The sequence below is a fragment of the Myxocyprinus asiaticus genome, chromosome 30, assembly GCF_019703515.2.
Source record: "Myxocyprinus asiaticus isolate MX2 ecotype Aquarium Trade chromosome 30, UBuf_Myxa_2, whole genome shotgun sequence".
NCBI classification, from domain to species: domain Eukaryota; kingdom Metazoa; phylum Chordata; class Actinopteri; order Cypriniformes; family Catostomidae; genus Myxocyprinus; species Myxocyprinus asiaticus.
Window position 1 is genome coordinate 1142712 of NC_059373.1, and position 17195 is coordinate 1159906.

Here is a 17195-nt window from a genome sequence, read left to right on the forward strand (position 1 = left end):
AGTCACGTGATAAGATGCACGGATTGACAGTCTCAGACGCGGAGGCAACTGAGATTCGTCCTCCGCCACCCGGATTGAGGCGAGTCACTACGCCACCATGAGGACTTAGAGCGCATTGGGAATTGGGCATGAGAAATTGGGGAGAAAAGAATAATCTGCATAACTGCAAGTGAAGTTTTGTGCGGTTATTTGTTCAGCAGGAATGGAGACGGAGGGCGAGAGAGAACGATCGCAGGTGCTCGTTCTGGAGGAACTGAAGACTGAACTGGCCCAAACTAAACTAGAGCTGGAGACGACACTAAAATCACAACACAAACTCCTGAAAGAACTCGACACGCTCCGGTAACACACAACACACCACCTGCAGAGGTTCATACTGCAACCCCATCAGGACACTGACACGAAACTCAAAGGGGTTTATTTTGTGGGAAATAGACATGATCTTGCTTATTACATGGCTGCTTGGCAAATAAATTAATAAAGGGACATGAAATGTTGGTTTGAGGTTATGCAAGAATAAAATATGCATTCAGTTTTACAGTTTAACAATCGTAATTATTCCCTAACGTCTCGATCTGGTGTGTGTTGTGTCAGGTCGGAGGTGTCGATGAAAGCCACTGAAGTGGATTCGCTGACCGAACGACTCTCAGAAGAGCAGAAGAGACTGAGAGAGCTTCAATGGGCGTTCGAGAAAGAGAAATGCAGATCTGACAGGATGCAGGAGACGGAGAGAGAGGAAGTGGAGGTAAAACCCAACCGCCAATCATTGTGAGAGTAAAGATAAAGGATCATTTTCAATATCTAAACATGCAAATCCATGCAACGTGTCTCTGCAGGACCTTAAACTGTCTCTCGAGGAGCAGCGAGGTCGTGTGGCTGAGCTGTCGAGCTCTCTGGAGAGAGAGAGACAGATCTCAGCTCAGCTCAGAGAGCAGGTCGACAGGCGGCAGGCGCAAGACATCAGCGTCTCCTCTGAGCTGCAGGTACACATCATCTGTCCTGACATATCCTCTATAACATAAAGGGTCAAAACATAATGATGCACTGGATGTGTGCAGGTGCAGTTAGATGCGCAGAGAGCTCGTGCAGATGAACTCGGCAGCGCTCTAGAGAAACAGAAAGAACTGAACACACAACTGATGCGACAGATCCAGATGAGCTCCAAAACCGCTCAAAACCAGCAGGAGTCTGAGACACATCAGACCTTCATACAGACTGAAGCCACCTGCGGTCAGGTGAACAATCACACATGTCTCTGGTCTTATTGGGAATAATTCAGAAATGTTGTTATTTCATACAGACGTTATTAAATACTGTGACTAAATCAGACCAGAAAACAACGCAAAACATTTGTAACTTCTGAATGAGAGATGTTTACGGTGATGTACCGGTGGGCGTGTCACCAGACACACATCAGTCTCGCCGGCGTACGGAGATGAATCGTGGATAAAATATCTTTAAATGTCCGCGAAAGCACAAATATTGCAAAACTGAACTGTCTTCAGACCTGTGTGAACTTCTCCTGGGACTGATGTTTTTCTTGATATCATATCTTGGGTGTTTTAACATTCACCGTCATTGTTTCCTCCCACTGATGGTCACAAATATAGCGGCTCTGGGAAAAAGTGACATCACTGAAACAGGTCGATAGCCAGATTTACAACGTCGTTACCTTGACGATGTAATGTTAACAAACCCTAAATGAGGGGTCTGGGTAACTCAGCGAGTATTGACGCTGACTATCACACCTGGAGTCGCGAGTTTGAATCCAGGGTGTGCTGAGTGACTCCAGCCAGGTCTCCTAAGCAACCAAATTGGCCCGGTTGCTAGGGAGGGTAGTCACATGGGGTAACCTCCTTGTGGTCGCTGTAATGTGGTTCTCGCTCTCGGTGGGGCGTGTGGTGAGTTGTGCATGGATGCCGCGGATAATAGCGTGAAGCCTCCACACACACTACGTCTCCGTGGTAACACGCTCAACAAGCCACGTGATAAGATGCGCGGAGGCAACTGAGATTCGAGGAGGAGGAGGCGGGAACTGGCTGAACAGTCAACATAAAGTTTAATGGTAAACTTAAAACCAACATAAACAAACGTGCAGCGCGGCCGCGTGCGTCTCTCTCTCTCTCGAAGCGGCGTCTCCAGCCACCCCTTTACCTCGCTCTCCCGCTGATCAGCTGATTTAGCGCCCGGCCACGCCCTCCTCCTCGTCTCAATACCATTGCATTTATCATCAAATGAAGTGCTTCTGTAAATATCCTCACAGCATAATCTAACAGATAAAATGCTACACAACAGAGCATTACATTATAAATGAAAAGAGCACTCTTGCTTTTGAGATATTAAATATTATTATTAATAACATTGCTTCTGCTACATGTGTACGAAAAGAATTAACCCATTAAATTGACAGCCCTAATTACTTAAACATTTATTGTTCCTTAAAGAATGTAAGAGTGAATCCATGCTTTTTGTGTGCGCAGGTGGAGGCCGGCGTTCTCTCCGTCGAGTCTCTGTTGCAGACCCTGCAGTCGCAGCTCGCAGAGAAGCAGACGCAGGTGGTGCAGATGATGGAGGAGCTGGAGAGACACAAACTGGACGCGGTGCAGCGCAGACGTCAGTTTGATGAGGAGAAATCAGCACTCACACGCTCCGTTACGCAGGACCAGGATGCACTGCGGGTGGCTCGCAACAGCCTGAGTGACATGGAGAGACAGACGAGTGAGCTGCAGTCAGAGCTGAACGCAGAGAGACAGAACGTACAGCGACTGGAGAGAGAGAGAGAGAGGCTAAAGGAGAGAGTGAGACAGCTCGAGGAGAGAGTGAGACTGAGTGAGAATAACCAAAGCATACATTCAGATGGTCAGCCGGCGGATCGAACCTGTGACTGGGTGTTGCAGCAGAAGTCAGGAGACACTCTGACGCTGGACTCCAGCTCACCGTTACTGCGTGAGGTCACGGGGTCAGGGGTCACTCAGAGCTCAGACCCCAAACACATGGACAAAATCCTCGGCAGACTGCACCTCATCGCCGCTAAGATCAACAACCTGACCAGTGACGCCTCGGGCAGGTGACAAAACTCATTTATATTAATGTGACTTTTTACACGTGTTAAAGGGACAGTTCACCCCAAAATGAAAATTCTCTTATCATTTACTCACCCTCATGTAGGCATGTGCAGGTATCTGATTTTCATATTATGATCATTGCTGAAAACGTTGTATCCTATTTAGGGCTGTGAGATTAATTATATTAAATGTACGCAATTAATCACGTCCCCTGAATGTTCTGCGTGGGCGGTGCCATTATGGCGAGCTACTTCCTCTCGGATGCTCCCCACTTCCGCTTAGTTGTTGTTATTGTATGCTAGAGCTACAGAAGTGCTTTCTATCATCATCATCATACAGTGTGTGTGCAACAAGAAACCTGGTGAAATCTAGCACGTCATAAATGTGAATTCTCTCTCTTTTACACACACATTCGCACACACACACATTTGCACACTACACACACACTACACACACACAAACACCACAGACACACACTCACACACGCATACAGACATGCACACATGCACTGACACACACATGCGCATGCATACACACACAGAGACAGACACAGACACACACACATACACGCGCATGCATACACACACAGAGACAGACAGAGACACAGACATACTCACACACACACTACACACACACAGACAGACACACACACGCGCATGCATACACACACAGAGACAGACAGAGACACAGACACACAAACACCACAGATACACACACTCACACACGCATACAGACATGCACACATGCACAGAGAGACAGACACACACACACACTGACACACATGCGCATGCATACACACACAGAGACAGACAGAGACACAGACACACACACACTACACACACACAGACAGACACACACACGCGCATGCATACACACACAGAGACAGACAGAGACACAGACATACACACACTCACACACACAGACAGACACACACACGCGCATGCATACACACACAGAGACAGACAGAGACACAGACACACAAACACCACAGACACACACACATACACACACTCACACACGCATACAGACATGCACACATGCACAGACAGACAGACACACACAGGGTGTGTGCAGAAAGTGTGAGAGCCCAGTGTAGTAACTTTACCATGTAAATGTGTGTGATTGTGTACTTATTTATTCAGCGATTGCCGTCAAAAGTGTCCATACACAGAGTTTAGTGAGAAAGGGATTTACAATAAGTAAACAGGGGGTGTTCCATCATTTTTGACTGTCGTTAGTGATTATTTCAATGCTTGGTAATGTGAATAAGTTGCGAACCGGAAGTCTGTAGCATCCGCGTTGGGAGTGCGCGCTAAGCGTAATGGGTAATTTCGCCGCCCGTGAAAATCGTGGATATATTTGAATATTAGGGGGCCTGGGTATCTCAGCGAGTATTGACGCTGAGTAACACCCCTGGAGTCACGAGTTTGAATCCAGGGCGTGCTGAGTGACTCCAGCCAGGTCTCCTAAGCAACCAAATTGGCCCGGTTGCTAGGTAGGGTTAGAGTCACATGGGGTAACCTCCTCGTGGTCACTATAATGTGGTTCTCGCTCTCAGTGGGGCGCGTGGTGAGTTGTGCATGGATGCTGATGAGAACAGCGTGAAGCCTCCACACGCGCTACGTCTCCATGGCAACGCGCTCAACAACGTGATAAGATGCGCGGATTGACGGTCTCAGACGCGGAGGCAACTGAGATTCGTCCTCCGCCACCCGGATTGAGGCGATTCACTACACCACCACGAGGACTTAGAGCGCATTGGGAATTGGGCATGAGAAATTGAGGAGAAAAAGGGGGAAATAAAAAAAAAAAAAAAAGAATAATATTTGAATATTGAATTTTTTTCAATAAATAAATAATTGAAAATACATATATAATTAAGTGGCCTCTATGTCTAAACATATTTACCCTTTGTTATGGAAATTCTAAATACTGACCCTGGTAGACCGAAGTCCCTAAATTACCTGCTTACCCTGCTGATCTCCTCGACGGTACCTTCCTCAGCACATTACAACTCAGCATCCGCTTGAGAGGTGGCAGCGTCCTGCCCACAGACAATACTCACTCAATCTGAGAATCTTGTATTCTAGTCTAATACCTAACTCATAGATCTGGACTTATGCTGCAGCATAACAGTTCAACCAGACTGCAGTTTCTGCTTTGCTCGTTTATTAATATGCAGCCGGGTCCCATCAGTCGCAGCTGTGGAACAGAAAGGTTTAATAATATCCTAACTGCCCTTCTATATAATGAAAATCATTACGAATTGGATCTGTCAATCTCGTATTTCCCATTCAAACACCTGTCACCGGGCCACTTTAGTCAATAGTGCCTTAAAGGAAGAAATAACTCCATAGGATGTTGAGCTAAAGCACCTGCACCGCTTGGATAACATGAAGTCCTGTTGTACAGTTTCTTTTCTCATTGCATATTCTGTTTCTCTTGGAAATGCATGACATTACAGAAGTGAAATGTGTTCCAAGCGTCGTTAAACTGTCTCTCTCTGTGTTTGTGCAGGTCACCTGTGGACGCGCCGGACCGTGAAAGTCTGGCATGGCTGCACAGTAATGTACAGGATGTGATGTCACTGTTACAGCATATCCCATCAGCCCCATCTGCTCTCCCAGAGGTGAGAGAGCACGTTTACTTTCACTAGACAAATATTTATATAGAGAGATGTTTTGGGGCTGTAAATCGATTCAAATGTTTAATCAAATTAATTACACGCTATGCCGATTATTTAATCAAATTAATGGTAAAAATCACTATTTGCAGAGAAAAGCCCCCAAATAAAAATAATTAAATATCTGATAATTATTAATTATATTATGTATATTTTTTACATTATATATTTTATATTTATTAATAATATAATATAATAATAACATAAATAATAAAAATAATATACAGTGTAATTAATAAATTAATTCAGATAATTAAAGTGCATGACATTATTGTGGCAGACGAATAAAGCATTGATAAGACGATACAAAAATTGGCTTTAGAATCCAATATATTATTGAACATAAGTCTGTCATTGGCCTACAGTCCACAGAAATACATTTTGCAACTGAAATCGTCAATCTGTTTTGGAACGTCTCACTTTGCATCATAAACGCACATTTTTTAGGACACTGACAGTTTGAATCTTAGAGAAACACGTCTTGAGACCGCTGCATTCGGAGTTACGCTCCGTCCAGCTGTGCTTGAATGCAAGAACGCGTCCTCATCTTGTTTTGTCTGCTGTCAGTGTGGTTTGTTGCCTGTACAGCTGGAGTTGCACTTACTGCCCCCTGCTGACTGAGAGTCGTAAAAACATGAAGGTGCTGTTTCAAGCTCCGATGGTAGAAATGTTCCTTATTACAGTCTGGGGGCATGATTACATTTTTGGTAAAAAAAAAAAAATGTATTGCATTATTTTTTATAGAATTAATTGTTCTGAATTACCGTGTTAAATCAAAATCTTTTTTTTTTTACTTTAATTTGTCGTAATATTTTAACCTGGATTTCGGCTTGCCGTGTAAGCTGGAATAGTGTTAAATCACAAACAAACAAATAATGTTAGTTTGTACCTAGTGCTCATACACTCGTTGTCCCTAGCGGACCGATAAAAATCTGTGCTGTGTTGTAAGTCAGCCAATCAGATTCAAGCTTGCAATTTTGGAAAGTTCTTGCCATTTTTGTGTGCAATATGCAACAAACAGTCTGTGAACAATCTTTCTGAGGCTGTTGCTAGAGTTAATGTATTACTCATTCTCCCGTGTCTGTGTGTGTGTGTGTGTCTGTGTGTATGTGTCTGTGTGTATGTGTCTGTGTGTGTGTGTGTGTATATGTGTGTGTGTATATGTCTGTGTGTATATGTCTGTGTGTATATGTCTGTGTGTATATGTGTGTGTGTCTGTGTGTATATGTGTGTGTGTATGTGTGTGTGTGTATGTGTGTAAATGTGTATGTATGTATGTGTGTGTGTCTGTGTATATATGTGTGTGTGTGTATGTATGTATGTGTGTGTGTCTGTGTGTATGTATGCGTATATATGTGTGTATGTATGTATGTGTATATATGTGTGCGTATGTATGCGTATATATATGTGTGTGTGTGTGTGTGTGTGTGTGTGTGTGTATATGTGTGTGTGTATGTGTGTGTATATGTGTGTGTGTCTGTGTGTGTGTATGTGTGTAAATGTGTGTATGTGTGTGTGTGTATGTGTCTGTGTATGTGTGTGTGTGTATGTGTCTGTGTATGTATGTATGTGTGTGTGTCTGTGTATATATGTGTGTATGTGTATGTATATATGTGTGTATGTATGTATGTGTGTGTGTCTGTGTGTATGTATGCGTATATATATGTGTGTGTGTGTGTGTGTGTGTGTGTGTATGTATGTGTGTATATATATATATGTGTGTGTGTGTGTGTGTGTGTGTATAGAGTGCCACCCTGCTGGTGGGAGGTTCATCCAGTCTGTTGAACGAACGTTTACTGAGACAGAACGCAGAACTGACGGGATTCGTCAGCCGACTGACAGAAGAGAAGAACGACTTGAGAAACCAGTTACTGAAACTAGAGGAGGAGTTGCGCAGATGCAGACAGAACATGAACAGCTCTGAGAGAGTGAGTGAAGAAAATGTAAATATTAACCGAATGAAAAAACTTGTTGTTAACAGTTATGATAAACACATCTGTATGTCCATCAGGTGTGGAGCAGGAGCAGTGCGGAGCGTCAGGAGATAATGTTGTTTTCCCGTGAGCGAGAGTCTTGGGCTCAAGAGAAGAGTCGATTAGAAAAGACTCTCCGTCAGACGGAGGCGGAACTGAACCGGCTCAGAGGAGAGATTCGATCCGACACGCTCCGAGAAATTACCGGATCTGATACTGACAACAGTGCACTCAAGGTGAGACTGCTTTCACCTGACTGACCTGGGACGGAGTACTCTGTATGTATGTATGTATGTATGTATGTATGTATGTATGTATGTATGTATGTATGTATGTATGTACAGATCTAACGGTCTCGTCTCTCTCTGCAGAGGCTGTATGGTAGATACCTGCGAGCTGAGAGTTTCCGGAAGGCTCTGATTTATCAGAAGAAATATCTGCTGCTGTTGCTAGGTGGGTTTCAGGAGTGTGAGGAGGCCACGCTGTCTCTCATCGCCCGCATTGGCGGCCACCCCACACACACCTGTCTGGAGTCCGTCGGACATCAGCGCAGAGGATTCACACGCTTCAGATCGGCTGTGCGTGTCTCCATCGCCCTCTCCAGGTACTCACACACTAATGCAGCATTAAACGTCAGAAAATCAATATAAAGAAAACATCTCTGGATATGACTACAGTCATTGGTATGTTTATGTCACAGGTATGTCATATAATAAGTAAGGGATAATGTACAGTCAGCCGGTTGTTATCGCACAAACCCCAAAAGGGTGATCAGGACTGCGAAGCGGAGACTCTTGTATCAGCCTGAACGGGTTTATTTTGCGATAACAACCGGCTGACTGTACATTATCTGGCTTATTACACGGCTACTAACCAAATACATAAATACATGCACATAAAATATTGATTTGTGCTGAAATGATGTAATTTGAGAAGAAAGAATTCGCTGAACAGCTGGAATCCACCTCCGGTTTGAGTTCTGATGGTGTTTATTTTGTAATTAATGAACGTCTGACTCCTCAATATTCCGCCTATTACAAGACTACTCGCTAAATAAATAAATAAATGCACATGAAACATTGATTTGAGCTGAAATTGTTTTATTAGCTTGCTTGTAGAGATCTGACAGTGAGGCGAGAAGCAGAAGAGACGGCTCACAGAACCCGGATGGGCGGTCTGATACTTGGATGTGCGGTTGTTACAGAGCAATATCAGACCACTAGATGGCGCCATTGACCAATCAGAATCGAATATTCCATAGAGCCGTATAATATAAAATATAATATATATGTGTGTGTGTGTGTGTGTGTGTGTGTGAATGTATTATAGTAATATTATATTATAATATCATATATAATGTAATGCAATATTATATAGTAATATAATATGTCGATGTTTAAATTGATAAATCTGTAAAATTACTAACAAATATTTTTCTAAATACTTGCGTTGATTACTTGCATAATTTTATTTAGTGTGTTTTGTAATATAATATAATATAGTAATATAATGTAATATATATTATATTTATGCTGAAATAATAAATCTGTTATATTACATATGAAATTCTAAATACTTTTGTTGATAACTTATATAATGTTATTTGGTATTTTAACATAATGCAACATTCTGTAACAGTTTTCGGGGCTGTCGATTTTTGGATTTGTGTCGGATTCAGTTTGGTTTTGTAATTAATGAAAAAATAAGATTGTCTCTACAAATGTGCAATAATATAATATAGAATGTAACAATATTTTGATGTTTGAAAAGTACATCAAATATTTTACATTTTGTCACAGGTACATAAATATAATATATTGTAAAAAAAAAAAAAATATATATATATATATACAGGTGCATCTCAATAAATTAGAATGTCGTGGAAAAGTTCATTTATTTCAGTAATTCAACTCAAATTGTGAAACTCATGTATTAAATAAATTCAATGCACACAGACTGAAGTAGTTTAAGTCTTTGGTTCTTTTAATTGTGATGATTTTGGCTCACATTTAACAAAAACCCACCAATTCACTATCTCAAAAAATTAGAATATGGTGACATGCCAATCAGCTAATCAACTCAAAACACCTGCAAAGGTATCCTGAGCCTTCAAAATGGTCTCTCAGTTTGGTTCACTAGGCTACACAATCATGGGGAAGACTGCTGATCTGACAGTTGTCCAGAAGACAATCATTGACACCCTTCACAAGGAGGGTAAGCCACAAACATTCATTGCCAAAGAAGCTGGCTGTTCACAGAGTGCTGTATCCAAGCATGTTAACAGAAAGTTGAGTGGAAGGAAAAAGTGTGGAAGAAAAAGATGCACAACCAACCGAGAGAACCGCAGCCTTATGATTGTCAAGCAAAATCGATTCAAGAATTTGGGTGAACTTCACAAGGAATGGACTGAGGCTGGGGTCAAGGCATCAAGAGCCACCACACACAGTTGTCGTATTCCTCTTGTTAAGCCACTCCTGAACCAAAGGCAACGTCAGAGGCGTCTTACCTGGGCTAAGGAGAAGAACTGGACTGTTGCCCAGTGTTCCAAAGTCCTCTTTTCAGATGAGAGCAAGTTTTGTATTTCATTTGGAAACCAAGGTCCTAGAGTCTGGAGGAAGGGTGGAGAAGCTCATAGCCCAAGTTGCTTGAAGTCCAGTGTTAAGTTTCCACAGTCTGTGATGATTTGGGGTGCAATGTCATCTGCTGGTGTTGGTCCATTGTGTTTTTTGAAAACCAAAGTCACTGCACCCGTTTACCAAGAAATTTTGGAGCACTTCATGCTTCCTTCTGCTGACCAGCTTTTTAAAGATGCTGATTTCATTTTCCAGCAGGATTTGGCACCTGCCCACACTGCCAAAAGCACCAAAAGTTGGTTAAATGACCATGGTGTTGGTGTGCTTGACTGGCCAGCAAACTCACCAGACCTGAACCCCATAGAGAATCTATGGGGTATTGTCAAGAGGAAAATGAGAGACAAGAGACCAAAAAATGCAGATGAGCTGAAGGCCACTGTCAAAGAAACCTGGGCTTCCATACCACCTCAGCAGTGCCACAAACTGATCACCTCCATGCCACGCCGAATTGAGGCAGTAATTAAAGCAAAATGAGCCCCTACCAAGTATTGAGTACATATACGGTAAATTAACATACTTTCCAGAAGGCCAACAATTCACTAAAAATGTTTTTTTTATTGGTCTTATGATGTATTCTAATTTTTTGAGATAGTGAATTGGTGGGTTTTTGTTAAATGTGAGCCAAAATCATCACAATTAAAAGAACCAAAGACTTAAACTACTTCAGTCTGTGTGCATTGAATTTATTTAATACACAAGTTTCACAATTTGAGTTGAATTACTGAAATAAATGAACTTTTCCACGACATTCTAATTTATTGAGATGCACCTGTATATATATAATAGATATACATTTTGGGTTTGTAATTAATAAAAATTTTGCGCAAACGCTGGCGTGTCTGACTGCCGCTGCTCCCCGGTTTCTTTGATGTTAATTTTAGGGAGATGTTATGCTTCCTGTTTGAAGTGACTTCTTGTGAAGTTTTATGGACTATTGACTTTTCATCTGTCTGCGATCTATGCAGTGCCCCCACTGCATCACCACGCTCAGATTTGACTAGCCTACCTGAGTGTGCTGGGCTGCGTGGAAATGAAATCTTGCTCGTGTAGATGGGCCACCAACGATGTTTTTGTCTTCTACTGATCGCTCTGGCTTGCTGGAGCTTTACCGCTGATTTTCATCGGTCCAAGCGGGGAATTTGGTGCTTATTCGCCGACCCATGTTTCTGTTGGTGCTTTATTACTCTCCCCTGGATTTACAGCGACTGAACTCCTCATTCCATCTTCCCGTTGGAGTTTACAATCATTGTGCAACCCTGGGAATCACACGTCACCCCCGGTATGTCCACCGGGGATCTCGCCATGATCTCTGCTCAAGGATGCCGGCCGCCTCCCCCGACAATTACCACATCCCGGTTATCTGGTCTATACATCGCCGTTTCCCCACCGGTTCAAGTGATGAGAGTCGGAGAGTCAGTTTTTAAAATCTCAGTTTGCTGAAAGCACTCAAACTCTGTTACAGTCAAGATGGCCTCAGTGAATGCAAGTCGTGGCTTAACCCCGGGTTTAACATCTCTCGCCGATCTCTGTTCTAGGATCTCAGCGCTGCGTTTGACACTATTGACCATAGCATCCTTCTCAAACGCCTTGAGTGTGTGGTTGGTATCCAGGGTCTGGCCTGGCATTGGTGTGCTTCCTATCCGAAAGATAGGACCTTTTCCTCTTCATCTGCTCCCTTATCTTGTGGTGTCCCTCAAGGATCCATTTTAGGTCCATTATTGTTTTCCCTTTATAAGCTTCCACTGGGTTAAATTTTTCGGGAATATAATATCACTTTATCACTGTTATGCTGATGACCCCCAGTTTTACCTTCCAGTTAGACCAGACACTAACTGCCCATTTGAGAATCTGCTGAAGTGCCTTAAAGACATTAAAAGTTGGATGGCGAATACTTTTTTGCAGTTAAATGAAGGTAAAACTGAAGTGTTGATTTTAGGCTGTCCCATGTCTTCCTCGCCTGTCTTGGAAGCCCAGTTCACTGTACATTGGCCTTTCTCAATCTGCTTTATCTCACTTACAAACTGTTCAAAATGCGGCAGCCAGGTTTTTAAGAGGGTCAAAAAAGAGGGAACATATTTCCCCCCATATTGGCATCTCTTCACTGGCTTCCTGTTAAGTTCAGGGTTGACTTAAAAATCCTTCTTTTTGTCTGTAAAGCATTGTTTGGTCTTGCACCAAAATACATTAGTGACCCTCCAACCAGAGCGCTCAGATCTTCCAATCAATTGTTTTGTCAGTCCCCCATTGTTGATGTAAATCCAAGGGTGATTGGGTCTTTTCTGTGGCCGGACCCAAACTTTGGAGTAGTCTCCCCTATCACGCGAGGTCTGCTTCATCAATAGCTGTTTTTAAATCTTCCCTTAATTCATATTTTGGAATGCCCAATTCCCAATGCGCTCTAAGTCCTCGTGGTGGTGTAGTGACTCGCCTCAATCCGGGTGGCGGAGGACGAATCTCAGTTGCCTCCGCATCTGAGACCGTCAATCCGCGCATCTTATTACGTGGCTTGTTGAGCATGTTACCACGGAGACGTAGCGCATGTGGAGGCTTCACACTATTCTCCGCGGCATCCACGCACAACTCACCACACGCCCCACCGAGAGCGAGAACCACATTATAGCGACCACGAGGAGGTTACCGCATGTGACTCTACCCTCCCTAGCAACCAGGCCAATTTGGTTGCTTAGGAGACCTGGCTGGAATCACTCTGGATTCGAACTCGCGACTCCAGTCAGCGTCAATACTCACTGAGATACTCAGACCCCCTATTGTTTTTATTCTTGATATTTTCCTCTATTATTGTGTTTCCTTTTCTGTATTGTACAGCACTTTGGAATAACTTATGTTGTGTTTAAACATGCTTTATAAATACATGTTGGTTGATTGATGATAAATAGGATTTTCTGTACAAATATTTAGTTTTAGTTTAAATGTAACTATGGGTTATGTGCAGTCTTAAAACTTGTTATGACCTGTTGGGTCACAGGGTTTCTTTACGGGCCCAGTGATGTCTAATCAGTACAGTTTTAACTAGTAATGCTGTATAAACACTGTCTCCTGTAGGATGAGGTTTCTGGTGAAGAGATGGCAGAGAGCGTCTGTTGGACCAATCACCTCTCCGATCGTCAGCAGAAACGGCATTGGTCAGATCACAGGTAGAAACCCAAATGATATATATCATTTAGTATATATACGCATGTTTACACATTTGTTCTAGCATCACAGGAGAGAAATGTGCTCGCATAGACGTCAAACATGGCAGTTTAATCTTGAACATTCATTTGTGTAAGGTTCTGATGTAAGAAACGAATCTTCATACCTGCATCCAGGAAGTGTCGAGGTGTTCAGAGAGAGACAAGCGACCAGCTGCGGTCGAACGGGACGAGACTCTCCTCGCTCGACAGCATCAGTCCAACACAGGTACAACAACACTGAGTGATGATCGGGGTTACTTTATATCCAGTTGGGTAGTAATGAATTACATGTCATCTGGATTACGTAACTAGATGACAAAAATCAAGTACTTGTAATCGGATTACATTTCATTTTAAAAATGTGCATTATCAGATTGCATCTAATGGATTACATTATTACATTTCAGAAGTAATCTACCCAACACTGTTAATATCTGTAATGGCAAACTGTTCCAAAAACATGAAGACCCGTCGTGATAGTTTTGTTGTGGTGGATGAATGCGAGGAATATTCCACATATGTGGACAGCAGGACTAAGTTGTAGGAAGCTATAGGAAGCACCCTTGCTCCCTATTTAGTGAATGACTTAACCTCCAGTGTGCTGTCTGTCTGCACTGGTCTTAGAACAGTTTGAAATGCACCTTATTATATATAAAGCCTCTGAAAGACACATTTTCCAGCTTTTGGATGAACTCATTTATTCTTAATGTGATAATGTACAGAAAATATATAGGAATGCATTTATTAATGTTAATGAATGGAACCGTATTGAACAGTGATACAATAAAATATAACAAAATGTATATTAAAATGAAGTGAAATGACCCACAGATGTGTTGAAAAATATTCAAGATAACTAACATGTTTTTTCAACTTTTGAGGGAACGTGGTCCTAGTTTCCACATATGTGGACATCATGTTTATCAGCGCGCTGATACGTGAAAAATGAATGGATTTTATAAAGCGACATATCAAATGAAACTAGAGACTCTACTCTTTACAACCAAACAGGTTTCAGTCAAAAAACTTAAAGAGGTTTCTTACCAGAGGCACTTTTGTTGGCACTGTGCCCGTAGGAGCACTTCACAGAAATCAGCGTCATGCTGTTGTGTCACGTGACGCGGTGCGGCAGATGCTTAAATGACAGTCTAGAGTCTTGTGAACAGTATTCAGTTGCTTTTAATTCATTTAAAATTATGTGTTGCATATAGTGAAGCCAAAATACAACGTCCACACATGTGGACGCACAAGGTTAATGCATGAAGTAAAAATGTAGTTAAAATAATGAAGGCATCTTTCCCCCAGTTTTTCACTAAATGAACACAAGGAAAATAGGATTTTCTGTGCAAATATTTAGTTTGAATTTAAACGTAACTATGGGTTATGTGCAGTCCTGTTGGGTCACAGGGTGTAGTTACGTAGTTAAAAGTGGCCAAATAATTTGCTGAATTATAAAATTGCTTAATTTTATATTGCCAGCCAAATCGTCACATTTATATAGTGAAAAGTCGATATATCGCTCAGCCCTGCACCACACGGAGTTCTGGAAATAAAACGTTTTGGCATCATAAATTGACACTTTTTTGTTACATTTGTTACAATGTAGGCCTTTGTTATGTTGCACTTCCTATTAAAGTTAATGGTATTTAAATGACTCTCTCTACATGAGAACTCGGCACTAACTCTCTCTCTCTCTGTAAGGTATCACAGTGTGTCAGGTGACGCTGGAGCTGTACTCTGTTCACACCTGCAGAACTATGATCCAGATCGTGCTCTCACAGACTATATCTCCCGTCTGGAGGCCCTACAGAGGAGACTGGGAAGTGTGCAGTCAGGTAACTGTTACATCTACACTGTATGGTCAGGTCTCCATAGTAACAGTAGAACAGTCAAGCTGATGTAACACAATAGAACTGTGGGGTAAGTGTTGCGCCCACATGAAGTTTGCACACTTTTGTCACATTCTCGATGCTGAACGTGGTGGAAAATTGTGTGTTCGGAATTCTGTGGAATATTGAGATAGTGTTGGGTGTAATCTGATTACAGGTTACTAGCTACAGTTATCTAATTACTTTCAGTCCAAAAGTAGTGTAACTCATTACATTTTTAATTCTTGTAATCAGATTACAATTTTACATTACTGTCTTTGAGTAATATACCCAACATAAAAATCATAATTGAACTAGCCAAAAAAATTTAATAAACCATCTTTATGTATGACATAATGGAAATGAAGCATCAGAAAGTTTACTTTTGATATTTACTCAAAGTTTGTATTTCTCCACAGGTTCCTCTTCATACGCTCAATTGCACTTTGGAGTCAGAAGATAAAGTTCTTCATTTACATTGAAACTGACCTGAAGAAACTCCGTTGCCTTCTATTGTGCTGAGCTGCTGTGCTTTTTGTATTCTTATTAAAATACGTACAGTTTTGTGGGACCAAAAAGACGTTTCTTTTTTGCGTGTGTGTGTATATCATCTTATATTCAAGCTTTTTGTTTGCAGCACTCAATATCTGTACATGAGCTCTACCGTATTTGTTGTTAAAGGAAAGCAATCATGTTGTTACTGTATATTTGTGGAATGCTAATTTAAGTTAATTTAATCTGTGTTGTGTTTGAGAGACTGTGGCGGTTGGTGACCGGGATGGCTGCTATCGGACTGATAACACTGCTGCTGCGCACTAACAGAAGACCATAGGAATGTGATGTTATTAAGACTTTATGAAGCTTCGTAAGGGACACACTGTGCAGTAGTACCGTGTTATCAGATACTCTACACTGTGTTTTATTAGCATGCTCCCATGAACTGACAACAGAGGACATTTGTAGAAGACATATTTTTGTAAAGGTAGGACCTTTGGAATTTTGGGGTATTTTGTCAAAACTGAAATAAAGATTAATATAATATTTGAAAACTGCTTTTGTCTCAGTTCTGTATTTATTTAGATTAACCTCTTAAACACTGTACCGGTCCGGGAGGGGGTGCTAATCACGAAATAAATGTGTATATATATATGTACATTAAAAGCACCTGCCTAATATTGTGTAGGTCCCCCTTGTGCCACCAAAACAGCACCAACCCGCATCTCAGAATAGCATTCATTTGTACAGAGTGGTTATCCAAGTTACCATAGACTTTGTCAGTTTGAAATAGGTGTCGTTTTAAAGCATATCCTCTTATCTTTATAATAAATATAGCTGATCTGACCAAATCTAAAATATTGATTTTAAATGTGCTGACAAATTAGATTAGTCCCATTTTCATAATTCGCGAATTTGCGATTGCAATGATCATAGTTAGAACCAGTAAACAGATCATGCCATGTGCTATACACTGGCGGCCAACAGTTTGTAATAATGTGCAGATTTTGATGTTTCGGAAGGAAATTGGTACTTTTATTCACCAAAGTAAGTCAGGACATTACTGATGTAAAAAACAGCACCATCACTATTTGAAAAAAGTCATTTTTGATCATAAGAGTGTTCCAGTTTGCACAGGATTATATATAACCTGGGGTTATTTTTACCGGGCGCTTAGGTAAAAAGCTTTCATCTTTATGGGTGGAAAAAATTGGCATGGCCAATTCACGCAGGATTAAACTCACGGAGTAACTCTGGTAATTATTACAGTACCCCATGTCCCCA

General features: G+C 41.6%; 1 protein-coding gene across 8 annotated transcripts in view; it reads left to right on the forward strand.

The window, feature by feature from the left end:
• akap9 (A kinase (PRKA) anchor protein 9) overlaps positions 1–16468 on the forward strand; it is a 121681-nt gene extending 105213 nt beyond the window's left edge. For 6 of the 8 annotated variants that reach the window (XM_051664056.1, XM_051664062.1, XM_051664059.1 and 3 more), the window contains 13 exons: positions 198–342; positions 595–745; positions 837–983; positions 1059–1235; positions 2481–3067; positions 5583–5694; positions 7494–7676; positions 7760–7957; positions 8093–8325; positions 13418–13509; positions 13645–13774; positions 15250–15383; positions 15836–16468. In XM_051664056.1, coding sequence (XP_051520016.1) covers positions 198–342; positions 595–745; positions 837–983; positions 1059–1235; positions 2481–3067; positions 5583–5694; positions 7494–7676; positions 7760–7957; positions 8093–8325; positions 13418–13509; positions 13645–13774; positions 15250–15383; positions 15836–15879 — 2333 coding nt within the window. In that variant the 3' untranslated portion in view covers positions 15880–16468. The remainder of the gene's footprint in view (positions 1–197; positions 343–594; positions 746–836; positions 984–1058; positions 1236–2480; positions 3068–5582; positions 5695–7493; positions 7677–7759; positions 7958–8092; positions 8326–13417; positions 13510–13644; positions 13775–15249; positions 15384–15835) is intronic. The other 2 variants (XM_051664060.1, XM_051664057.1) reach the window with 2 other exon arrangements.
• The last annotated feature ends 727 nt before the right edge of the window (positions 16469–17195 follow it).